Source organism: Helianthus annuus, chromosome 5 (assembly GCF_002127325.2).
Source record: "Helianthus annuus cultivar XRQ/B chromosome 5, HanXRQr2.0-SUNRISE, whole genome shotgun sequence".
Lineage (NCBI taxonomy): Eukaryota > Viridiplantae > Streptophyta > Magnoliopsida > Asterales > Asteraceae > Helianthus > Helianthus annuus.
In genome coordinates this window covers 152,409,145-152,435,425 of record NC_035437.2, presented here as the reverse complement: position 1 = coordinate 152,435,425, position 26,281 = coordinate 152,409,145, and the positions used below count along the sequence as shown (strand labels likewise).

Below are 26,281 nucleotides of genomic sequence, written 5' to 3'. Positions count from 1 at the left end.
GACTCCCTGTCAGAAAAGGTAAAAGGACTACGGTTCAAACCTTCGTGCCTTGATTCTCTGTAATCTCGGCTTATATTATAAAAAGGTCCTTGTGACTAGGCTTTTGTGCCACTAACAATATTATTTGTAATTAGGATAAGTTATATTCAAATCCTAAATAATAGTGAGTAACAAATTAACCAAATATGGTCTATGTTTACCATGGTTAATGAATTGCCATAAAAGGCAATTCCATAATAAACTCCTAAATAAAACTTTGTCATTATCTTCTGTAGCAGATTCGAGTTACAGTGGCTGAACCAAGTGGAGTTAATAGTCATTCGAAGGAGGATGACAATGATAACGCTCAGATTCATATAACGGGCGCGGAATTGAAAGCTCTAGTAGACAACGCTGTTAAGACAGCCTTGGATCGGCAGTACGAAGAATACACCGAGTCCCGAAGCAGAATGATGTGGAAAAAGTAGTTCAACTAATTAAACTAAAATTACCCTAAATTAAGACTCAAGTAATAAAAATCTAGACTCTTTAACCTGACTAAACTACTCACCGGCAAGTGTACCGGTCGACTCTAGCACAGAAAAGTAAGTCCGGATGTCGAACCCACAAGGACTCTACGAATTACGTTAACGACTCAACTTAGACTAGACACTGACACGACTAAACAAATATTGTGTTTGGGGGGGGGGGGTTTACTAAAATCCTAAAATTATGATTAAATTGAAATTAACTAAGACACGAACGAAAACTAGGGTTTTGATTCAGATGAGATTAAGGACTACCTAGACTTGAATCCAGTTTAACTATGAATGGACTTCTAACGGTTTTATTGTTGTATGGAGCCGGGATCGTTAAATACTAAACCTTAAGGTATTTCAATGCTAAGACTTCCCGACCCTTCTCAGGAAGAAACCTAGGAAACCCTACAAGGCTGTTATGATTACCGACTGTTAGATTTCCTCTCAGTCCTCTAACGACTCTAAAAGTGCCCTAATACGACTATCTACCTCTCAGCGCGATAATCTAAGGCAATTCTAGGTTCTGACTTGGTTTACTAGACACAACTGCAATTAGGGAACTAACTTCGACTTCTCTCAAAATCTAATTTAGCTATATACTGCACTGCAACCTAATAACTAACTCGAGCCTCTCAGCGACAAGTTAAGCAGAATATTTACTCCTAATTATATTTTAATTACTGTTTCTAAGGCTATCGGCCGATTTACCCAAAGATCACCCGAACCCGCAAGGATGCAAATAATCAACACAGATCTATTATGTGATAAAGACCGTCACCAAGATCTATGTGAAACAGCAAATAATTCACAATCAAAAGTAAATACGCACACGCACCAAATCAGAATATCTAGAACACGTTACTTTCAAAGTCAATCCATAATCAAACAATAAAAACCGTTAAAAGATCCAAACTTTCATCAAACCATCATCTAGTCTAGGTAGTATCTAGGGTTTAGCCAAGAAACATGATGTCTAACATAAACAAATCAAATTCAAAACAAGAATTCATTATCAAAGTATCGAAACAAGAAAATAGTGAAAACCGGGAGATAAGACCCGAACAATCTTCTTTCCTACGCTCCGTGCTTCAACCTGATGATTCTTGCAAGCTAAATCACCTCGAAAAACTCGAAAATCTGCTCTCAAAGTCGCCTAGGGTTTCTTGGTTCGTGTGTTGTATCATAATGATGATTATTATTCCTTTTATATCAAACCCTAGTCGATCCTCTAATCAGGCGCATCAGTCATGCCAGTCGCGTAGCGCGACTGGTCTCCTCTTTACGCTGGCGCTACGCGAGAGCCTTCAAAGTCAGCAAAGTCAACGTTATCTCAGTCGCGTAGCGCGACTGAGCGTCCTGTTACCTTAGCGCTACGCGAGTGACCATTTTTCACAGAATGTTTACTTCCAAGCTCAGCTCCAATTTCCAAAAACTTCAAAATTATTCTAACACTTTTATACATTGGCTCCGGAACTTGACATTTGACACTTTAGCTCGGTTTTGCTCCAATTTCAGCATTTTATGTATCAAGACCTGGAAAACGCAATGTAGATCAATAGCACGCAATTCTAAACTAAACTAAGCTAAAAATAACGATAAAACGTACAAACTATACACGATAAAAGTATGTATTTTGCAATACATCAAATATCCCCACACTTACTCTTTTTTCGTCCCCGAAAAAGAATTATGCAACGGAATCAGAGATAAATATTCACTTGGGTCGAAAATTATAGGTATAATTAATTAAAACCAAAGCTTGCGTTAGCTGCGATTGTGAATATACTTTATCCACTCTAAACCCGAATCCAATCCCAAACCCTTATCATGTGAATTTAATTTAAGTGCGGTCAATCCACCTAGGGTCTCACACTAGAATCAACAGTCCACCTACTCCCAACTCAAGCTTATAGGACTAAAAGAACGATCATTTGACCAATTCCCAACCGTTTTATACCAAGATAAAGAGAGTTTGAAATCAAATCTAATTTTTTCCATTTTTTTTCTTTTCTAGCTTGCTTTTTTTTTTTTTTTTAGCTTTATATTCGTGAGACTAGACGATGCTTTCCCTAACCCAGCGGTATTCCGACTGTAGAGTCGCTATCCCCAATCACAGATTACATAGGTTTCGGTACTTTTATTCGGCAAGTCGATTTCACACATCCCAGAGGCATTCCGGCTGTAGAGTCGCTATCCCCAACTCGGATTACATAGGCCTGTGTTACTTTCATTTAGTTTCTAGTTCACTTTTATTCTATTTTTTTTTTCAGCGAGATAAGATAAAAAACTCTAACTATCTTAGCTTATAACGGCATCCCTTATACTATTTTCGCCGGTTTTAGTTTCCCATATTTCCCAGGCGAAAACCCACTAGCAGACCGACAATTAAGGTATATTAACTCAAAGGGACTTAGAACCAAAACCCGGGCCTACCCACATATCCCTAACTAGACGCAAGCTCGATTTATTATAATCTCATATTATTATTATTTCAACCCGAGCAAAAATTTGTCTTTTCTATCATTTTCCGTTCAAAAATGCAAAATTCTTTTTATTTCGAAAGACATTTTCTGATTTTTCAAATTTTTTTTGTATTTTTTTTTCAATTTTTTAATTTTTTTTTTGGATTTTTATAATTAAGACTCGATTATTTACATGTATTCCCATCCCCACACTTAGAGATTGCATTGTCCTTAATGCAAGAACGAAAACACGACTCGACACTACCTAACAACTACTAAATAACGAACTAACTAAATAACCAGACGACGAAATAAAAAAAATACAACAACAACAAAAGGGAAACGACTTAGCTGATATGTGAGACTGTCAAAGTGCCAGTCATTTCCACATAAGCCCTCCAATTCGAAACGCGCTCAGCAAACAACTCAACCTCGGACACGCGAACGAAAGCGGCTAACATAATCACCTATCAAACAATGAACAACCTACCAACATACCATATATATATATATATATATCAAAATAGATGCATCAGTGTTCATCAAACCAGCCCAACCAACCCAACCTGTTTAACGTGTATCAATATCAAATACAGACCAATCAATCAGGATGAAAACAGCAATAAAGAAAAAATAAACATCAAAAGATATAATCATCAGCTGCTGCTCATCCGCCTGCAATCCATCCACGATCTCTAGCCACTATCTGTCTCATGGCTGCTCGCCTCATAAACATGACAAGTAGAACCAGAACCCGCCTGTGCACCCCGTCCCCTATGTAATAACTCAATCATACGCTCTAATCTGTCAAATCTCTGCTCCACATAGCCAGAGAATGACTCTAAAGTGAGGGGCACTGGTAACGGCACTCTCCTCTCAGCCTGATGTACCGGCTGTACCGGTGTCTGTGGTGGCTGCTGTGCACCTGACGGTCCTGCCTCCTGTTGTGGCTCAACATCTACTGGCCCTCTCTCCGGTGGCTGAACAGGTGGACCCTCTCTAATCGGCTCCCAACCATATGGTGCCTCCCACGACGCGATGCCTGCCTTCTGTAGGTCTTCTAACCCAAAAATCGCAGTCGTCGGGCCCCTATGCAAGAACTGAGGCTGATATACATCTAAAACCCCAAGATGTGATGCAATCCTAGTAATATAGGGGCCCATATCCAACCTAGCCCTATCGCCACCTCTCCTACCTCGACTAATCGAATCTACCAACACTGTCGCCAAATTAAACTCTCTCCTCTGCACCCTACACATCAAAATAAAAAGCTCAATCCAGTTGGCTTTGTTCTCCCCAGACTTCCTCCCAACCAACGTCGTCGCTAACAACCTCAACACATACCTATATATCGGATTCCTAACCGTCGAAATCAGATTTGTCTGGCCAAACTCCGTATCCGAAATCGATTCCCAGAACGCCTTCAACTCCCTTTTTCCAACACTATACTTCCTATTTTCCGAATACGCACCCCTCAAACAGGTCGAGAACTCGGGTCTCCTAACCTCATCCTCAGTATATAACCCCGAAATAATCGCAAACCTAGGTACGTTCATCTCGTACACCTTCCTACCGAAACTGAACGATAACACATTACCCTGCTCAAACTTACCCTCCTTATGCATCCACGTGCTGTGGAACTCTAACACAAGCTCTACATACTGAGGGTCAATGCAATTCATCGCGTCTATCAACCTCTCTCCTAACAACTCCCTAACCTCCTGCTCTGCACCTATCTCAGTCAACCACTCCCAATTTATCACCCTATGCTGAAGCAGTGCCATTTTCTTAAATTTCTTAAACTTATCCCACTCATACGTATCTTCTTCAAACTTAAGGATCGGATGGTTCACTGCCCTATTCATCAACTGATCCGGTATGAAATTGTCTGATGACGAGTATTCAATCTTCCTTAGATTGGGATCATCCTCTGCGATCTGAATAATGGGCGTTTCGATAATCACCGGATCTTGTCCCGGTGCAGTCTGCCCCGCAGCCCTTTTTCGTGCCCGACCTGCTCTAGAACTACTCGCCATATCTGCAAAACAATTGATATTCAAGACAAAACAAGCAGATCATCAGTAATAACAAACTATTTTTGGATTTTTAAATTTTTTGATTTTTTTTTCAAAAAATAATAATATAAAAATGTACAGTCGAACGACGGCCGTATAGCATTTCGTTCGCGGCCGTTATTCGATACAAGTGATTTTTACGCATATCGGCTCGAAAACCGGATCGAACTCCGCCCGAATGGAGATTGAGTACGAGCGAAACGATCCGATTATCAAGCGATGTACATTGCGCAAACCGGCACTGGACAAAAACTCTAAGACGACTCGATAAACTGAAAACGACACTAAACGACGCAAAACACGACACAAATGACGCAACATACACTTCTACCCCCTTCCGGCACCTTGCTCGCCCTCGAGCAATCCCAAGTGCCGAGAATATCAAACAACTCCGAAGTGTGGAAGCAATGGAAGCGAGGCGCGTAATTTTTGTGAAAAAGGTGACCTTTATGTGAAAACCGCGCAACGCCTCCCCACACTTGAGGTGCATTCTATCCTAACAAACATCCGCGTCCAAATAATATGCACAATAAATCCGCGGACAAAAAACCATCCCTCCTATATGCTATCAAACCCCCAACCTCACGCCTCTCAAATCAATCAAAATGCATAGTCAATCATTATTCCAACCCAAGCCGCCCGCACCCTTGCAACTATTCGAAAACACAACTGCTATGTGATAACGACTCGACATATGGAACTATGAAACACACAGCACGCACTTTATTTAAAACTAAACTACAGACTCGACAAAGACTAGTGGACTGACCTGGACTAGACGACTCGACGCAAACTCAGCAGCGAACAACCTGACTCGAACTAAACTGACAGACAGACTCGACTCAAACTAAACAAAGAAGTTACGCAGAAACCATACCTTGCAGCCGACGACTCAGAACTCGGTTAATGTGGGTCGGGGTGGTGATTGTCGGTTGTCCAAGCGGCTCAGTGGTGGTCGATGGTGTGGGTGGTGGACGGTAGGGTAAGTGGTGCTTGGTGAATGGCGGTGAGTAGGCGATCAGGTTGTAATCGGTGGTGATGAGGGGTTGCAGCGGCTGGGGTTGAACGGTGGTGTACGGCAGAGATGGTGAGTGGCTGTGGGTGTATGGTGTATCGCCGGAGGGTTGGAGGTGAACAGGTGGTTGGTGATCAGATGATGATAGTGGAGGGCAGGTGGTTAATGGTGGTGACTATCGGCGGAGATTGGTGGTGAGGATGGGGGTGGGCGATCGGGTGGAGAAGTGGTAGACGGTGTGGTGTTTGTGAATTTGGGGAAAGAATTTAGGGTTTTAATTTTTTTTCTGATTGTTCATGTCACTCGCGTAGCGCGAGTGATAGTGGTTAGGGTGTGGCGCTACGCGAATGAAGAGGTCAAGTGGAAGGGTTCAAAGGTTCAAAAGGGTCATGGTTCAAAAGCTGTTTGATGAACCCCAAAGGTCTCGCGTAGCGCGAGTGAGAAGGTGGATGCGTCGCGCTACGCTACTGGCCATTTTGGACAGAATGTTACGTGAAATTTCCACTTTCCTGCCTTAGAAAAATTTTGATGTTTTACCAACCCATTCCCAAATCATCCCAAAATTTTTCTAAGTATGGGACTTACCTGAAACCTCGTTTTCCTCAAATTTCCAGCTCCTCAAGGTAGTTTCCTGCAAAATTTCTCAAAAACACACAAGACGCAAACACAAAAACTACGAAAAACACAAGAAATAACGCAATTTACAAACGGTACAAACTCTACAAACGAAGCCTTACGCAATTACTGTTCGGCGAAGGTGGGTGGGTCCTCCAGAGGAATTTCTTCCTCTTCGGTAGAATCAATTGGACCTCCCAAGTAATGTTTCAAGCGATGGCCGTTCACTTTCCAAACTCCCTTATCTACTTCATCGTAGAGCTCAACCGTGCCGTACGGAAACACTTCTTTCACCACATACGGTCCATTCCATCTCGATTTCAATTTCCCTGCTATTAATTTCAAACGTGAATTGAACAAAAGTACCTTGTCACCTACCTTAAAATCCTTCAAACCTCGCAACCTCCTATCATGCAATGCCTTTGATTTCTCCTTGATACTCCAAGACCTTTCATACGCGGCATCCCTCAATGCTTCCAACTCATGAATCTGGAAGAATCTCCTCCTTGCGGCTTCGGTAAGGTCAAGGTTTACGGTTTTCAATGCCCACAATGCCCTATGCTCGAATTCTACCGGAAGATGGCAAGCTTTGCCATACACGATCATAAAGGGTGTGGTGCCTAACGGTGTCTTATAGGCGGTACGGAATGCCCACAAAGCGTCGTCGAGCTTTTCCGACCAATCCTTTCTACTTTTTCCTACCGTTTTCTCTAAGATTCTCTTCACCCCACGGTTAGCATTCTCTACTTGGCCACTAGTTTGCGGGTGGTATGCGGTGGAAAGACGATGAGTGACACCGTAGCGCGCAAGTGCCTTTTCCATGGCGGAATTGCAAAAATGCGTGCCACGGTTACTTATGATAGCTTTAGGGATTCCGAAACGCGTGAACAACTTCTTAAGGAATCTCACCACCACTCGGGCATCATTGGTGGGCAAAGCTTGAGCTTCGACCCACTTGGAAACGTAATCAATGGCCACGAGGATGTACCTATTCCCACTTGAAGATGGAAAAGGTCCCATGAAGTCAATGCCCCATACGTCAAAGATTTCCAAGACTTGGATGGGATTTTGAGGCATTTCATCCTTGGATGAGATGTTGCCGGTACGTTGGCAACGGTCACAAGTCCTAACGAACTCTACGGCATCCTTAACTACCGTTGGCCAATAAAACCCACTATCAAAAACCTTTTGTGCCGTCACATTCGCTCCGTGATGGCCCCCCGTTAAACCCTCGTGCACATGTCTAAGGATGTCTAAACCTTCCTCCTTTGAAACACATCTCCTAAGCACTCTATCTCCTCCTATCCTAAAGAGGTAAGGGTCATCCCAAATATACTTCCTAGCCTCCCTAAGAAGCTTTTTCTTTTGTTGGTATGACATACCCCTCACAAGATCTCCGGTTGCCAAATAATTTGCCAAATCCGAGAACCATGGCAAACCCTCTACCTCGGCACTAACAAAATCTATGGTTTCGTGGGGAAAGGTATCTCCTATGGAATCCTCACGAACCTCCTCTCTCTTTGGATCCTCTAATCGTGACAAGTGGTCGGCGGCCACGTTTTCTGCTCCCTTTTTATCCTTAATTTCTATGTCGAACTCGGAGAGCAAAAGAATCCATCTAATAAGACGCGGCTTTGCGTCTTTCTTTTGAAACAGAAATCGCAAAGCGGAATGGTCGGTGAACACGGTGGTTTTAGAAAGCACGAGATATGAGCGAAACTTGTCAAACGCAAACACTACGGCTAAGAGTTCCTTTTCCGTCGTGGTATAGTTCTCTTGAGCATCGTTTAGAGTTTTGCTCGCGTAGTAGATCGGATGAAAGTGTTTATCGACTCTTTGACCTAGGACCGCACCTACGGCATAATCGCTTGCGTCACACATGAGCTCGAAAGGTAAGCTCCAATTGGGCGAAACAAGTATCGGGGCACTAACAAGTTTTTCTTTCAAGAAGTCGAACGCCTTGATGCACTCCTCGTCGAAGACAAAAGGTACATCCTTCTCTAAAAGCCTAGTCATCGGGCGTGTGATTTTGGAAAAATCCTTTATAAAACGCCTATAAAAGCCCGCATGACCCAAAAAGCTCCTAACGGACTTAACACTAGTAGGTGGAGGCAATCTACTTATGGTATCTATCTTGTCCCTATCCACCTCTATTCCCTCTCTTGACACCTTGTGTCCTAACACTATCCCCTCCGTCACCATAAAGTGACACTTCTCCCAATTCAACATAAGGTTTGTCTCTATGCACCTCTTAAGCATCCTATCAAGATTAGAAAGACATTGGTCGAAAGTGGTGCCATAAACCGAGAAGTCATCCATGAAAACCTCCATGGAAGTCTCAAGCATGTCTTGGAATATGGCAACCATGCATCTTTGGAAAGTAGCCGGAGCGTTGCATAACCCAAAAGGCATGCGGCGATACGCATAAGTGTCGTAAGGGCATGTGAACGTCGTTTTATCTTGATCCTCCGGGGCGATGGGGATCTGAAAATAACCCGAAAATCCATCGAGAAAACAATAAAATTGTTGACCCGCTAGACGCTCCAACATTTGGTCAATGAATGGTAAGGGGAAGTGGTCTTTCCGGGTGGCGTCGTTTAACTTTCGGTAGTCTATGCACACACGCCATCCGGTAACGGTACGGGACGGGATTAACTCATTCTTCTCATTCATGATCACCGTCATCCCACCCTTCTTTGGGACGACTTGGGTCGGGCTAACCCATGGTGAATCGGAAATGGGGTAAATCACCCCGGCATCTAACAACTTAAGAACCTCTTTCTTAACAACCTCTTGCATGTTCGGATTAAGGCGCCTTTGAGGTTGCACCACCGGCTTATAGTCATATTCCATGAGTATCCGATGGGTACAATAGGCGGGGCTTATGCCCTTGATATCCGAAAGACGCCATGCAATGGCTTCCCTATTCACTCTCAACACCTCTAATAGCCTACCCTTCTCTCCCTCCTCTAACTTAGACGAAATAATGACGGGAAACTCGGACCCCTCACCTAGGAAAGCGTATTCTAAGTGGGACGGGAGGACTTTGAGTTCTAAAGGGGCGGGCTTCTCTATAGGTGTACTCTCACTCTCACTCTTTATTTCACTCAATTCCAGCACCTCGGGGACCCACTCGTCCTCGTCTACCTCTTCACTCTCACTAACAACCTCCTCTACCTTCTCAACTGTCTCGTCTATCCTACTCTCAACTAGGTCGGCTCCACTAATATAGTCAAAGCAATGGTCAACACACGATAAGAAAGACTCTATGAAATAGACCGAATGACAAGGACTACTAAGATCATCGAAACCACTAGGGTGTTCCATGGAGCGTGCTATCTCGAAAGTGACCCTCTCCTCACCGACTTGAAGTGTGATTTTCCCGTCAAAGACATCGATGATGGCCTTGGCGGTACACAAGAATGGACGCCCTAGAATGATGGGAACCTTTTCGTCGGCTTCCATATCAAGAACGACAAAGTCTACGGGGAAGACGAACTTATCCACTTTGACTAGAAGGTTTTCAATAATGCCTCGTGGATACTTGACGGACCTATCGGCTAGCGACAAAGACATGCGTGTAGGTGACAACTCTCCTAGACCTAACCTCTCATACATGGAATATGGCATTAAGTTAATACTCGCTCCTAGGTCGGCTAGGGCCCTACACTCGGTATCACTCCCAAACAAGCACGGGATGGTGAAAAGGCCCGGATCCGTCAATTTTTCCGGAACCTTGTTCAACACTACGGCGGAACATCCTCCACTAAGGGGGATGTTAGAAACCTCTCCTAACCTATCCTTGCGTTTTAGAAGGTCTTTTAGGAATTTTGCATATTTCGGCATTGATTGAAGAGCTTCTATAAAAGGAAGGTTGATCCTAAGCTGCTTAAAGATCTCTAAAAATTTCCCGTACTCTTTGGAATAGGTTTGATTTTTAAGGCGGGAAGGAAACGGAGCACGGGAAGTATCAACATTGGGTGAAGGAACAACTTGAACGGGTTTCTTTCCTACACTCTTCTCACTCGAAGGACCCCCGGTGTGTGCGGTACTTTCTGGGATTAACCTAGGTTGCACTTTACCGGGCGTCTCCATTTCAATCTCCTCATCTACGGGGTCCTCATCTTCTATCTCAACACTCTCGGGTCTCACTACCTCTCCTAAGGTCCTACCACTACGGGTCGAAATTGCCTTTAAAGAGCCAGATGGGTTGGGCCTTGTGTTGCCCGAAAATTGACCGGGAGGTCGTTCTTGCAACTGGCGTGCAATATCCCCAACTTGCCTTTGAAGGTCTAAGAAGCTTGAATGATTATTCTTTAGGAGCGTAGCATGGTCCTCTAATGTACGTTGGGTAGCCTGATCCTTAACTAATAATTGGGAAAGAAGGTCCTCTATCCTAGACAAACTACCACCTGACCCCTCATTCTTAGGTTGAACCTCTTGGTTTGACCCCTCACCTCTAAACTGCCCCCCTGAACCTGAACTAGCAAATTGACCTGTTTGACCCGACCCCCCACTAGAATAAAAACCTGGCCCCCTACTTTGGTATTGACCTGACGGAAAACCAGGGGGGTTACCTGAGGAGCGATAATTATTAGCACGCCAATTAGAGTTACTATTGTTGAACGGGTTAGTTGGACCCCTATTTTGACCTGCTAAATACTCGACCTGCTCTAGGGTGATGGTTGGGCAATCTATGGTGTCATGTCCCCCTCTACAAACCTCGCATCTATCTACCTTCTTCTTAATTTCTAGCAACTCTTTGGTGATATAGTCAAGCTGAGATATTACCTTTGAGTCTGAAACGACTTGATTCACTCCTCGAGAAGATGAGGAGGTAATCACAGGATTGGAATTCCTGCCGGTAGCACTATGATCTATATCAGCATGAGCGAAGCTCTCAAAGAGGTCGTTGCAGTCAGCCACAGTTTTCTTTCCCATTAGGTGGCCTCCTGCGGATGTGTCGAATCGGGCCTTGCACTCAGGGGTAAGACCATTATAAAACTTTTCTACTAAGGCCCAATCCTACAATCCATGTTGGGAACAACGCGAGAGCAATGTTTGAAACCTCTCCCATGCTAAGTGATAAGGTTCGTCAGGCTCCATTCTGAAGGAATGGATCTGATCTCGAAGGCGGGAGGCCTTCGCAGGTGGGAAATACTTAGCAAGGAAGGCATCTCTAAGTCCAGCCCAAGTGGTGTAAGTACCTGCCGGCTGCGAATCAAGCCAGGTGGCTGCGCGGCCAGCAAGCGAAAAGGGGAAGACTTGGAGATAGCGGGCATCAAGATTCACACCTTCGATGCCGAAGGTGCTACACAGACGGGTGAGACGGTTGATATGTGCTGGCGCGTCTTCATCATCACGACCGTGAAACTGACAAGAGTTGTTAATGGCAGTCATGATGTATGAAGGAATTTGCCAAGACTTATCATTGGTGATTTCAGGGAGGGTGATGGGTGAGTTTGCGGTAAAACCCGCGGTGGGACGCTGGTGGACAGTTTGGTTTTCGGCCATTTGGTGAACTGGTGGTGGACTAGGGTGACGGGAGGGTGGTGGGGAATTATGGGGTGATGACTTCGGGGTGAAGTCGTAGTTCGGTGGTTTAGATGGAAGTGTAGAGTCAGAAAGGGCTGGAGATGAAGTTGGGGGTTTTCGAACCTGAGGGATTGGTGTGGAGAAGGAAGACTTGTCAATTGGTGGCTTCACTGGTCCCTGCGAACGCGTGTGGGGCATGAACTGCAAAACCAAGAATAAAACAAGTAAGTCAACTCCAATAAAAGACTCAAAGAAACACGAGAAAGACACTAAAAGTACTTGGACTCCTACGACTCACAAACACACAAAAAGCACGTAACGATATCAGTTGAAATCCAAACAAAGCAGTTAACGCAATTGCCAAGAGTCCCCGGCAGCGGCGCCAAAAACTTGATGTGGAAAAAGTAGTTCAACTAATTAAACTAAAATTACCCTAATTTAAGACTCAAGTAATAAAAATCTAGACTCTTTAACCTGACTAAACTACTCACCGGCAAGTGTACCGGTCGACTCTAGCACAGAAAAGTAAGCCCGGATGTCGAACCCACAAGGACTCTACGAATTACGTTAACGACTCAACTTAGACTAGACACTGACACGACTAAACAAATATTGTGTTTGGGGGGGGGGTTTACTAAAATCCTAAAATTATGATTAAATTGGAATTAACTAAGACACGAACGAAAACTAGGGTTTTGATTCAGATGAGATTAAGGACTACCTAGACTTGAATCCAGTTTAACTATGAATGGACTTCTAACGGTTTTATTGTTGTATGGAGCCGGGATCGTTAAATACTAAACCTTAAGGTATTTCAATGCTAAGACTTCCCGACCCTTCTCAGGAAGAAACCTAGGAAACCCTACAAGGCTGTTATGATTACCGACTGTTAGATTTCCTCTCAGTCCTCTAACGACTCTAAAAGTGCCCTAATACGACTATCTACCTCTCAGCGCGATAATCTAAGGCAATTCTAGGTTCTGACTTGGTTTACTAGACACAACTGCAATTAGGGAACTAACTTCGACTTCTCTCAAAATCTAATTTAGCTATATACTGCACTGCAACCTAATAACTAACTCGAGCCTCTCAGCGACAAGTTAAGCAGAATATTTACTCCTAATTATATTTTAATTACTGTTTCTAAGGCTATCGGCCGATTTACCCAAAGATCACCCGAACCCGCAAGGATGCAAATAATCAACACAGATCTATTATGTGATAAAGACCGTCACCAAGATCTATGTGAAACAGCAAATAATCCACAATCAAAAGTAAATACGCACACGCACCAAATCAGAATATCTAGAACACGTTACTTTCAAAGTCAATCCATAATCAAACAATAAAAACCGTTAAAAGATCCAAACTTTCATCAAACCATCATCTAGTCTAGGTAGTATCTAGGGTTTAGCCAAGAAACATGATGTCTAACATAAACAAATCAAATTCAAAACAAGAATTCATTATCAAAGTATCGAAACAAGAAAATAGTGAAAACCGGGAGATAAGACCCGAACAATCTTCTTTCCTACGCTCCGTGCTTCAACCTGATGATTCTTGCAAGCTAAATCACCTCGAAAAACTCGAAAAACTGCTCTCAAAGTCGCCTAGGGTTTCTTGGTTCGTGTGTTGTATCATAATGATGATTATTATTCCTTTTATATCAAACCCTAGTCGATCCTCCAATCAGGCACATCAGTCATGCCAGTCGCGTAGCGCGACTGGTCTCCTCTTTACGCTGGCGCTACGCGAGAGCCTTCAAAGTCAGCAAAGTCAACGTTATCTCAGTCGCGTAGCGCGACTGAGCGTCCTGTTACCTTAGCGCTACGCGAGTGACCATTTTTCACAGAATGTTTACTTCCAAGCTCAGCTCCAATTTCCAAAAACTTCAAAATTATTCTAACACTTTTATACATTGGCTCCGGAACTTGACATTTGACACTTTAGCTCGGTTTTGCTCCAATTTCAGCATTTTATGTATCAAGACCTGGAAAACGCAATGTAGATCAATAGCACGCAATTCTAAACTAAACTAAGCTAAAAATAACGATAAAACGTACAAACTATACACGATAAATGTATGTATTTTGCAATACATCACAGAACCCTATCTACACCACACTCAAAGCCAAAAACCCACTCTAAATCTCACAGCAAACCACCCTCGACTCCGTCTAAGCCTAAGAAGGACGACGATAGGCACTCATCCAATGAGAATAGTGTCCACCCTAAGAAGAAAGTGGTCGATGACGCACCTCGCGCCAGGGGTTGCACGTATAAGTATTTCGTATCTTGCAAACCCCGAGATTTCACTGGGGAAAAGGGCGTTGTGGATTGTATGACCTGGTTAGACGAGATGGACACTGTGGTGGACATCACTGGTTGTGCAGAGAGAGACTTGGTGAAGTTTGTTTCACAGTCGTTCAAGGGTGAAGCCCTAGCGTGGTGGATAACTCTGGTTCAAGCCTCTGGGAAGGCTGTTTTGTATAGCATGACATGGGAGGAATTCATGGCTCTCATCAAGGAAAATTACTGCCCTCAGTACGAGGTTGAGAAGATAGAGTCTGACTTCTTATCATTGGTCATGAAGAACCTGGATTGTCAGGCATACCTCACGACTTTCAACACTCTGTCGAGATTGGTTCCGTATCTTGTAACACCGGAACCCAAACGGATTGCGCGCTTCATTGGGGGTTTGGCCCCAGAAATAAAAGCTAGCGTAAAGGCTTCTAGGCTTGCTACCTTCAGATCCGTGGCAGATATATCTCTGTCTCTCACACTTGATGCAGTGAGGCATATATCGTTGAGGAATGCTGATAGTGAGAAGAGGAAACGTGAGGATGATGATTCACGTAGATCCAGCAAGAAGCATCGGGGCAATCGTGACCACAAGAGGGGGTCAGAGAACAAGAAAAATGACCAACAGTCGGGCGACAAGCCCTTGTGCAAGGTTTGTCAGAAGCACCACTTTGGAAGGTGCAGGTTTGAAAAGAAATCCCCACCGAAGGCGTGTGGGATATGCAAGTCCTCTGAGCATAGGACTCTTGAGTGAAAGAAACTCAAGGATGCAACTTGTTACAGTTGCAATGAGAAGGGGCATATCAAGACGAACTGCCCGAAGATAGTGAAGAAGGCTGAAGATGGGAAAAAGACCAATGCGAGGGTCTTTCAGATGGATGTTAAGGAGGCTATCCAGAACGACAATGTCATAACCGGTACGTTTCTTATCAATGATATATTCGCAAGAGTATTGTTTGATTCTAGAGCAGATAAATCCTTTGTGGATGATAAGTTCTGCGAGTTGTTAAAATTGCCTGCTAAAACCTTGAATGTAAAATACGAAGTAGAACTAGCTGATGGGACTATGGGGACAGTTTCAACTGTTTTAGATGGATGTGTTATATCCATTAGGAATCACTCATTTCCTTTATCCCTATTACCCTTTAAACTAGCTGGGTTCGACGTAGTATTGGGTATGGATTGGTTATCGCACAACCAAGCCCAAATCGTGTGCAACCAGTAACAAGTGGTAATCAAGACTCCGTCTAGAGAACCACTTACCATCCAAGGAGATACTCGACATGGATTGCCTGCACATGTATCTATGCTAAAGGCATCCAGATGTTTGAAGAAAGGATGTGTCATTTATATGGCACAGGTGACTATTGGGGAAGAGAAGCCCAAGATTGAAGACATTCCAGTCATCTCTGACTATCCTGAAGTTTTCCCGGAAGAACTGCCTAGTTTGCCACCAGACAGGCAAGTGGAGTTCAGTATAGACATCATCCCAGGAGCCGCGCCTATCGCAAGAGCGCCTTATAGATTAGCACCCACGGAGATGAAAGAATTGAGGACGCAGCTAGACGATCTACTAGCCAAAGGCTTTGTTAGACCAAGTTCATCTCCTTGGGGAGCGCCAATCCTGTTCGTCAAGAAGAAAGATGGTTCGATGCGTCTATGCATCGATTACCGTGAGCTGAATAAAGTCACAATCAAGAATAGGTATCCTTTGCCCAGGATCGACGATATGTTCGATCAGTTGCAAGGAGCGAGCTATTTTTCCAAGATTGACCTGAGGTCAGGGTACCATCAATTGAGGGTCAAGGACGAAGACGTGCACAAAACTGCATTTAGGACTCGTTATGGTCATTTCGAGTTCCTAGTGATGCCTTTTGGGCTCACTAATGCACCTGCCGCATTCATGGATCTCATGAATCGCGTTTGTAAGCCTTATTTGGATAAATTTGTCATTGTCTTCATCGATGACATCCTCATCTATTCAAAAAGTCAAGCTGACCACGAGAAACATCTTCGATGTATTCTCAAACTGCTTCATCAAGAAAAGCTTTATGCCAAATTCTCTAAATGTGAATTCTGGCTACGAGAAGTTTAGTTCCTTGGTCACGTAGTCAGTGAGCGTGGTATCTAGGTGGACCCCGCTAAAGTTGAAGCCGTCATGAACTGGCAGGAGCCGAAGACACCTACGGAGATTCGCAGTTTCCTAGGTCTGGCAGGATACTACAGACGCTTCATCGAAAATTTCTCAAGAATTGCTGCACCCCTAACTTCTTTAACTAGAAAGAGTATAAAGTTTAATTGGGGCCCTAAGCAGCAAGAAGCTTTTGATGTCCTCAAGCAAAAGCTGAGCAATGCTCCAGTGTTGACATTGCCGGAAGGAATGGAAGAATTTGTCGTATATTGTGATGCGTCGCACACCGGTATGGGTTGTGTGCTTATGCAGAGAGGCAAAGTGATTGCCTATGCTTCGCGACAATTGAAAGTGCATGAAAAGAACTACACCACCCATGACTTGGAGTTGGGTGCCGTTGTATTTGCACTAAAACTTTGGAGGCATTACTTGTATGGCATTAAATTTGTGATCTATTCTGATCACAAAAGCCTTCAGCATCTGTTCAATCAGAAAGATCTGAATATGAGGCAGTGACGTTGGATGGAAACTCTGAACGACTATGACTGTGAAATAAGATACCATCCAGGAAAGGCTAATGTAGTCGCAGATGCCTTGAGCAGAAAAGAAAGAGTGAAGCCAATAAGGATCAATGCCAAGAGCACTGAAATCAAGAACAATCGGAATGAGAGATTGTTAGCTGCACAGAAAGAAGCTGTGTTAGAAGCTAACTATCCCAACGAAAATCTAGGAGTAACTGAAGAGCAGTTATCTTATGGCAAAGACAGAATTCTGAGATTGAATGGAAGGATATGGGTTCCTGTTTATGGAGGTCTTCGTGACGTTATCCTCCAGGAAGCCCACAGTTCCCGATATTCCGTTCATGCTGGTGCCGATAAAATGTACCAGGACTTAAAGGCAAATTTTTGGTGGATAGGCTTGAAAAAGTCTATATCCACCTACGTAGCAAAGTGCTTGACTTCTGCGCAAGTGAAAGCTGAGCATCAAAAGCCGTCAGGCTTGCTACAACAGCCTGAACTTCCCGAGTGGAAGTGGGAAATGGTGACGATGGATTTTATCACCAAATTACCAAAAACAAAGAAGGGAAACGATACAATATGGGTGATAGTTGATAGACTGACTAAGTCAGCACATTTCCTACCCATAAAGGAGACTCATAGCTCCGATATATTAGCCCAGTTGTTTGTAGACAAGATTGTAGCCCTTCATGGAGTGCCTGTGTCTATTATCTCTGATAGAGATACCAGGTACACGTCACACTTTTGGAAAAGCTTCCAGCAATCTTTGGGTACACGTTTGAACTTCAGTACAGCTTACCACCCTCAGACAGATGGACAGAGTGAGCGTACAATTCAAACGTGGAAGACATGCTTCGTGCATGTGCAATCGACTTAGGTGGCAGTTGGGATAACCATCTACCATTAGTCGAATTCTCCTATAACAACAGCTACCATACGAGCATTAACGCTGCACCTTTTGAAGATCTATATGGTAGAAAATGTAGAACGCCCGTTTGTTGGGCAGAAGTAGGAGATGTCCAAATGACAGGACCTGATATAATTTTTGAAACAACGGACAAGATTGTCCAAATTCGCGATCGATTGAAAGCTGCCCGAGACAGGCAGAAGAGCTACACAGATTTGAAGCGTAAGCCTTTCAATTTAGAAGTAGGCGACAAGGTACTGCTAAAGGTATCACCCTGGAAAGGGGTGATGCGATTCGGTAAGAAAGGCAAACTAAGCCCGAGATATATTGGACCTTTCGAGGTAATCGAACGTGTCGGATCGGTTGCCTATAAATTAAACTTACCGGAAGAGCTCAGCGGTATCCACAATGTGTTCCACATCTGTAACTTAAAGAAGTGTCTCGCTGATGAATCACTGGTTATACCGCATACAGATGTACACATCGACGAGAGCTTAAAATTCGTTGAGAAACCTGTGTCGATCGAGGATCGACAGGTTAAGAAACTTTGCAGGAAGTACATACCGATTGTGAAGGTGAAATGGGATGCCCATAGAGGTCCCGAGTACACGTGGGAGGTAGAGTCCACGATGAAGGAGAAGTACCCTCATCTATTCCAATAAATCTCGAGGTCGAGATTTCTTTTAAGGGGGTGAGGATGTAACACCTCGAAATTTTGCGTCCAATAATGTATTGACACGTGTCTTGAGTTTACACGTGGTGTTAAATACTAAATAAAGGACTAAAGTTGACAAACATTGAAAGTATGTAAATTCGAGGGTTAGAAACGTCAACAAGGGATAAATACGCTGTACAGTAACCCTAAATAATGCTCGTACCTTCAAACGGATAAATCATGGATCGTACGGAACGAAATGCGGAAGAAAGTGAGAGATTACAAACTACAGGGGTTAATTGTGTCAACATGTTTAAATTATACCTCTGAGTGACCCTTTAACATACCCGAGGCTTTGTAACAGTAAATTACGCTCTCTAGAATATACGATATGAATTTCGCGAAGTTCCGTTTTAAAACGAGAAAGTTATGATCAATTTCGTACGCGAGGGGTTAGAAGCGTTAACAGTGAAAGTTAGGACTTTTCGAATAGTAATTAAACTAACCGGGGACTTAACAGCGTGGGTAAAAGTCGCGAGGCCCTTATTCGTAAATAAACGAGGCCCAAAACGCAAAGTTACCCCTTCGGAACCGAAAGGTCAGGCTAATAATGGCAAAAGATTTGAAAATCTTGGATTACAGGCCTCAGGCGGGCCGCGTCGAAGAAACCAGGAAGCTTACGCGGGCCGCGCGGGCAGTGAAGATCCGGTTCCTGACATAAGGATTCAGGCGGCCCGCATAAGGGTAGCCTGATCCTTAAAGCGGGCCGCGTCAGACCGCCAGATGCAGAAAACATGCATAGGTTCACTGTTTGCTATTTTAACCGACCTTGGATGCAATTATGGCAGCATGGGCGCCCCCTACACGTCCCCTAACACTCAGGGACAGCTGCTGATCATCCATGAGCAATTATAGACTTAGTTGATGATCTTGTGCTCCAATTTTCACTATAAAAAGGCCTTCATGTGGAACATTGTCTTCACACCTTCAAACTGCATTTGTGAAGACTTCTGGAGCTCCAAAGCAGAACCAAGCCATCCCTAGTCGTGCTTAGGACTTTGGTAAGCACCCTTAACCTTTCTTAGTTCGGTTTATACATAGTTATAGCTTAGAAGTCAATCCGTCGTAATTAACGGTTGACTTAACGATAAATCACAAATAGTCCAGTGGTTTGTCGAATCAAAAGTAGTTATATGTTGGTAATCATGTGGGCATTAAACCCCTAAAAGGGCACCCTCTGATTCCCACTCTAACTAGTCCGAATGTCGAGTCAAACTTGCTTAGAAAAAAGTCAACAGAATGCTATTTTACGATTTTATGCATAATCATTAATGTAGATGGCGTGTAATCTGTTTTAACACTCATATAACATGATAATAAGTATATTAACTAGTCTAAGCTTGTTTGATCCGACCATTTACTGTTTTGACCCGGTTCGGAACCGAAAGTCGCAAAACTTTGACTTTTGCTTTGACTTCAGTTCTGACCCGTTATGGTATGATTTAGATATGCCTTAGGACTCTCTTAGGACCAGGTTACATGATGGTATAACCCTCTGTGACCGGTTCGTTGTTTGTCCGAGTCTTTAGCACATTTCCGTTAAACGCTTAAAAGTTGACCGTAACGCCCTTTTTACTTTAAAACGAGAATTTTGAATATGTGAAAGGACAATAACCTTAGTTACTGATTTCTAAGCATGTCCCAAAAATTTTACGTCAATCCGATGTCTAGAATAGGAGTTATGCTAAATAGCGCAATTACGGAAATATTAGTAATTAAATGGCGCAATTAGCATAACGCCTATCTAAACCCAGATTTCGACACCAAACCTTTTACACACTGATGTAAAATAATGTTTTGGAATTTTTAAAGATTTTTAATTATTTTTAGCCTGCTCATAACCTGCAGTTATGGCATCGGTTCGGTAAATACCGAATATACCCTTTTCGAGCATAACTTGTGTTCTACAAGGTATTTTGACCCGATTCCAGTTGCTACTGATTTTAAATAATAAATAGAGTATTTTGGACTTTATAAACTATTCGGAAAACTCAGATTTCCTGTAGAACTCAGAAACCTCTTTTATAACCTTTAAAATGACCAAAATACCCCTACGAGGCATATAATGGATTTAAACTCGTTACGGGCATTATGGAAGGTATCCTACTGATACCACAACCTCTTTAAAGCATATTGACTTAGGAAACTTGTGTAGGACTCTTACGATTACCCGTTACGCCTTTTGCGCGCACGGTTCGGTTTATGTAACTGGTTTACATTAACTAGCCGAAACGGGTCAAACCTTATTGTTTTGACCTCAAAATCCAGAGTGTGGTTATATTACCCATATAAAACAAGTCTTCAAACTTGTTGGGTCCGAATCACATTCCATTCCCGGTTTTCGCCTTTCACTCGATTAAACCGTAATTATCCTTTGAAACTGACCGGTCTAAGCTAAGGCTAAATTAAAGACCCGTTAGGATTCTAATAGGTTATTTTTAAACCTTCGTTCCAGAATAGGAGACCAGTAAAAGAAACTTGCATTTGTTTATTAAGGATTATTACTTGCTCAGGTAAATACTTTTAACTTATTTTCCGTTATACGGTATTTAAAATACCGCTTGGTCGGCCAATTGACCCCAACTCATTAGTAGTCGGGTGGTTTCAATGTGACCCGTTTAAAAATTGGTTTTGTTGGCTTTTCGCCTTTGGGAGCTTAATGACCATGTCCCGGATATCCTTGGCATCATTTTACGAAATGGCCACGACCTCGACACGCGGGTGTAGGCGTACACCCGGCATTGTGTCTATATTAATTAAAGGTATAACCGTTGGTTTTCCCGCCACGGCTTTATGCTTTGTGGCGTGTCTATTAACCTTTAACTCGGCACGACCCGGGCGACCGAACGCATAGTAAACATGTAATTCTTTTACAAGATTTAATTATAAATTATCCCAAGTTATAAAGAGTTTGTGCCATGTGCATTCAAATTAATTTTATTAAACATTTTACAAAAGTGTCGGTTGAATGTATTTACCAGTGTAAACTGACGTATTTTCCCAAAAAGATTAAATGCAGGTACTAAGCGTAATTGGCTGGATATTTCTCCTTAGCATCAATAAAGAGTCTCGCAAGCTTAGGATGCCTACGTCTGTTGAACAATACTTATATTTTATTTTGATCCTCTGTGGATTATATTTCGACGATTGTGATACTTTGATATTACATTAAATGGTTGAAATATATTTATCCTTATGCTTCCGCTGTGCATTTATATATTGTGTGGTTTGACTATATTGTTGCCAACTACGTCACGGTAATCCCCCACCGGGCCCACCGGTGATACACGTGGAAATCGGGGTGTGACAGCGTGCCATCTTCCGGTGGAGTTAGAGCATAGAGCTTTGTGGGCATTGAAAACTGTTAACCTCGACCTTACCGAAGCCGCAAGGAGGAGGTTCTTCCAAATACATGAATTAGAGGCTTTAAGGGATGCCGCCTATGAACGATCTTGGAGTATCAAGGAAAAGACTAAGGTGTTGCATGACAGGAGGTTGAGAGGATTGAAGGAGTTTAAGGTAGGTGATAGAGTGCTCTTATTCAATTCAAGATTGAAATTGATAGCGGGGAAGTTGAAATCGCGATGGACCGGACCGTACGTGGTAAAGGAAGTGTTTCCATACGGTACCGTCGAGTTATATGACGAAGTCGATAAAGGTGTGGTCATCGATTGAAGCATTACTTGGGAGGTCCCATTGATACTACTGAGGAGGAAGAAATTCCTCTAGAGGACCCACCCACCTTCACCGAACAATGATTGAGAAAAGCTTTGATTGTAGAGTATGTACCGTTTGTAAATTTCGTTATTTTTCGTGTTTCTCGTAGTTTTTTGTGTTTGTATTTTGTGGGTCTGAGAAATTTCGCAGGAAAAGTACCTTTGAAGAGCTGAATTTGCGAAGAAAACGACATCCTAGGTAAGTTCCAACACTTAGAAAAAATTTAGGATGCTTTGGGGAAGGTTTGGTAAGAGTTAGAATTTTTTTCTAAGGCAAAAAAACTCAATTTTGGACGAAACCTTCTGTTGAAAAAGGGCCTTGGCGTCGCGCCACCATGAAATCTCCATACCGTGGCGCAGCGCCACCACTAGGGTCAACATAAACCCTTTTGAACCCTTGTGAACCCCAATTCTGACCCCCCTCTACTTGAACCGGGTCGTGGCGCTACGCCACGACAATCCTGCATCGGCCTGGCGCTACGCGACCGTATTAAAGTCGTTTAAAATGCCTTCTTTACAGCAGCCGTCTCCAAAACACCCAAACACTTTCACCACCGCACCCTACCGCCGATTCCACATCCAACCACCATATCTCCTCCGCTAAGACACCGTTTAACACCCCGAGACCACCCACGTGACCGGATTTCCACCCCGACCAAAACCCACATCAAATTTCACACATACATCCATTGATTTCGCGTGAATCGGGATTCATCATAGCCGAAATTTCCAACTTTTTCTTGCAAACAAATCAACGATTCAGATACGTTTCTCCTCATTATTCTCTTATTTTTTGCTGAATAGAGTCTTGTTTTGGTCTTTAGGTTGTCGAGTCAGTTGTGTCGACTCAGTTGGTTCAAGTCAGGTTCGAGTCAGTTTGGTAGAGTTGTCGAGTCGAGTTTGTTTGAGTCGTTTCGTGGTTTTATGTGCGTCTATTAGTAGTCGAGTCACTATTCACAGGTTGAGTCAGTTGCTTAAGTCAGTATGTTGGGTTTTAGAGTCTATGTTAATCGGGTGTGTCGAGTCTTGTTTAATAATCTGTTTGGCCAATTTTGTCGTTGAAATCTTGTGTCCTCGAGTCCTTTGTCTTATGTCTTTAATGTGGGTCGGTCTAGAAGTCTTAGTCCGTGTCGAGTCCATGGTTGATTGCATTTGCTTGTATAGTTTAAGGTTGAGGCATGGGATTGGTTTGGGGCATTTGAGTATTCGTTGGGTGCGGTTGGCTTGGTTTGGGTTTACATTGATACTTAGAAATAAAATTTGGTTTTTGTTTCAAAGTTTACATTAGCTTCGGGTGGTGTCGGTTTGGGATAGTGAATGTATTTGATTGCGAATTGATTGGTATGGTACATTGACACTTGAAGTTCCGATCTTGCACATTAAAACTAAATTTTTGCATACGAAAGAAACCTCCTTTAACTAGGCGGAATTTTTTGACGCTAAATTTGTTTTAAAAAACTTCTAAATGGCTGATTTTTAACAGAGGATTGGACTTCAATGTCATTGTTAGGCACCTGTTTTAATTGCGGGCAATTAAAGGGCCGAGGGGGGTAGTGTACATTGAGTCTAGTTTAGTGTCTTTGTGTCGTTTTAGTGTCGTTTTAGTCTAGTTTGAGTCGTAGTTAGTTGTGTTTGGGTTTACTTGCACGTACAAGTGGTTTAAACTCACCCGTACTCGATCTCTATTCGGGAGAGTTTAACTATCACTTAGCAATTGTAAAACGTAACCCGTTTGTTTTAGAATAAGCCGCGAATGAAATGCTATACGGCTATTCTTTCTTTTTATTATTTCTTTTTCGGAAAAATTAAAAAAATCCAAAATAAAAATATAAAAAATTCAAAAAAAAATAAAAAATTAAAAATACCAAAAATAGTTTGTTATTACTAATTGTCTGACTGTTTTGTCTTGATTGAATCTGTTTTGCAGGCATGGCTAGCAGTTCGCGTCGAGGTATAGGGCGAAAGACAGGAGCGGGTCAGTCGGCACCTCAACAGGACCCGCCTCAGCAGGACCCGGTCCCACATAAGACACTGATCATTCAGATAGCTGCCGATGATCCTAAATTTAGAAAGATCGAGTATCAAAGTTCTTATAATTTTATTCCGGATAGGAAAATGCATAGAGCTGATCACCCGATACTGAAATTTGAGCCGAGTACATCAGAATGGAACAAGTATGATAAACTGAAGAAACCTGATTTACTTCTACACAGGGTGATAGACTGGTTGTGGTTGAGTGAAATAGGCTCGAAGCAGGAGGTGAGGGATCTTTTGGGTCAAAAGTTGATTGATGCGTTGGAGTGTATACAGCCTCAGTATGAGGAGCTGGTGCTAGAGTTTCATAGCACATGGATGCACAAGGAGGGTAAGTTTGAGCAGGAAACAGCTGTGTCGTTCAGTTTAGGTAGGCAGGTGTATGAGATGAACATGGCGAGGTTTGTCATAGTGTCGGGGTTGTATACTGAGGAGGAAGTGAAGCGGCCGGGGTTTGTTACTAGTTTGAGGGGTGCTTATTCTCAGCCTAGGGATTATGGTGTTGGTGCGACTGAGCTGCGAGAGTTCTGGAGTACGATTTCTGATCACCCGTTCATGACTACGAACCTGATCACTTCGGTTCGTAATCCGGTTTATAGGTATGTGTTGAAGATCTTATCTACTACACTGGTGGGTCGGAAGTTGGGGGGAAAACAAGGCGAATTGGATAGAGCTATTCATTCTGATGTGTAGGGTGCAGAATAGGGAGATGAATCTGGCTACGGTCTTAGCAGATTCTTTTAGTAGAGGTCGTCGAGGTGGTCCTCGTGCTGGTTTGGATATGGGCCCCTATATTACTCGGATTGCAAGAAATTTGGGGGTGTTTGACAAATATCTCCCCGAATTTCTACGCGAGGGGCCCAAGACGGTGACGTTTGGGATAAAGGAGTTACAGCAGGCAGGCATAGTGTCTTGGACTGAGCCCATCGGCTGGGAGCAGATCAGGCAGGGCCCACAGGTGCAGCCGCCAGAGGGACATCCAGCTGAGGATGTGATGCTTCAGGTTGATCCTCCACACCGACAGCGGCCACCGCAGAGACATGAGCTACCACAGAGACAGTAGTATTCGAGGAGGCAGCCTCCACCTAAGCCTCTTACTTTACAGTCACTCTCTGGCTATGTGGAGCAGAGATTTGACAGGCTGGAGCATTTGATTGAGGCACTTCAGTTGGGTCAGTCGAGGCAGGATGACGCTCTCCGTTATATGATGACTACTCACAGCATGAGGATCCCAAACTACTTCCAGCCGACACAGCAGGAGGGCCCGGCTGGTGCTGGTGCGAGGGTTGAGCCGGATCCTCCATTCCGTGTATTTGGAGAGAGCAGTGGCGTAGGTGGTCAAGAGGAGGACAGTGACGAGGACTAGTGTGGGGATAGCATGAGGATGCAGGAGCAGCAGCTGACTACTATATCTTTTGTTGATTATTTTTCTTTTATGCTATTTTTGATTCTCATTAGCTGGTCTGTACTTATACTGATATATTGTGAACAGGTTGGTTAGGGAGGTTGGGTTGGTATGTGTTGAACTGATGATCTGATGATATATATATATATATATATATATATATATATATATATATATTATTATGTTTTGGTAGTTTGTGTTGATGATTGATAGGTTTATTTATAGCTGCTTTCGTTCGCGTGTCCGAGGTTAAGAGTTGTTTGCTGAGCGCGTTTCGAATTGGAGGGCTTATGTGGAAACGACTGGCACTTTGACAGTCTCACATATTCAGCTA

At 43.2% G+C, this 26,281-nt stretch overlaps 1 protein-coding gene across 1 annotated transcript; it reads right to left on the bottom strand.

Annotated features, from left to right (window-relative positions):
* Positions 1 to 6,811: 6,811 nt before the first annotated feature.
* LOC118492186 lies at positions 6,812 to 7,291 on the bottom strand. Its single transcript, XM_035990017.1, has one exon. The coding sequence runs from the start codon at positions 7,289 to 7,291 to the stop codon at positions 6,812 to 6,814; it is 480 nt and encodes a 159-aa protein (XP_035845910.1).
* Between the last annotated feature and the right edge of the window lie 18,990 nt (positions 7,292 to 26,281).

Coding starts and splice junctions, on each gene's coding strand:
- LOC118492186 (XM_035990017.1), bottom strand. CDS start 7,291: ATGATCGTGTATGGCAAAGCTTGCCATCTTCCGGTAGAATTCGAGCAT.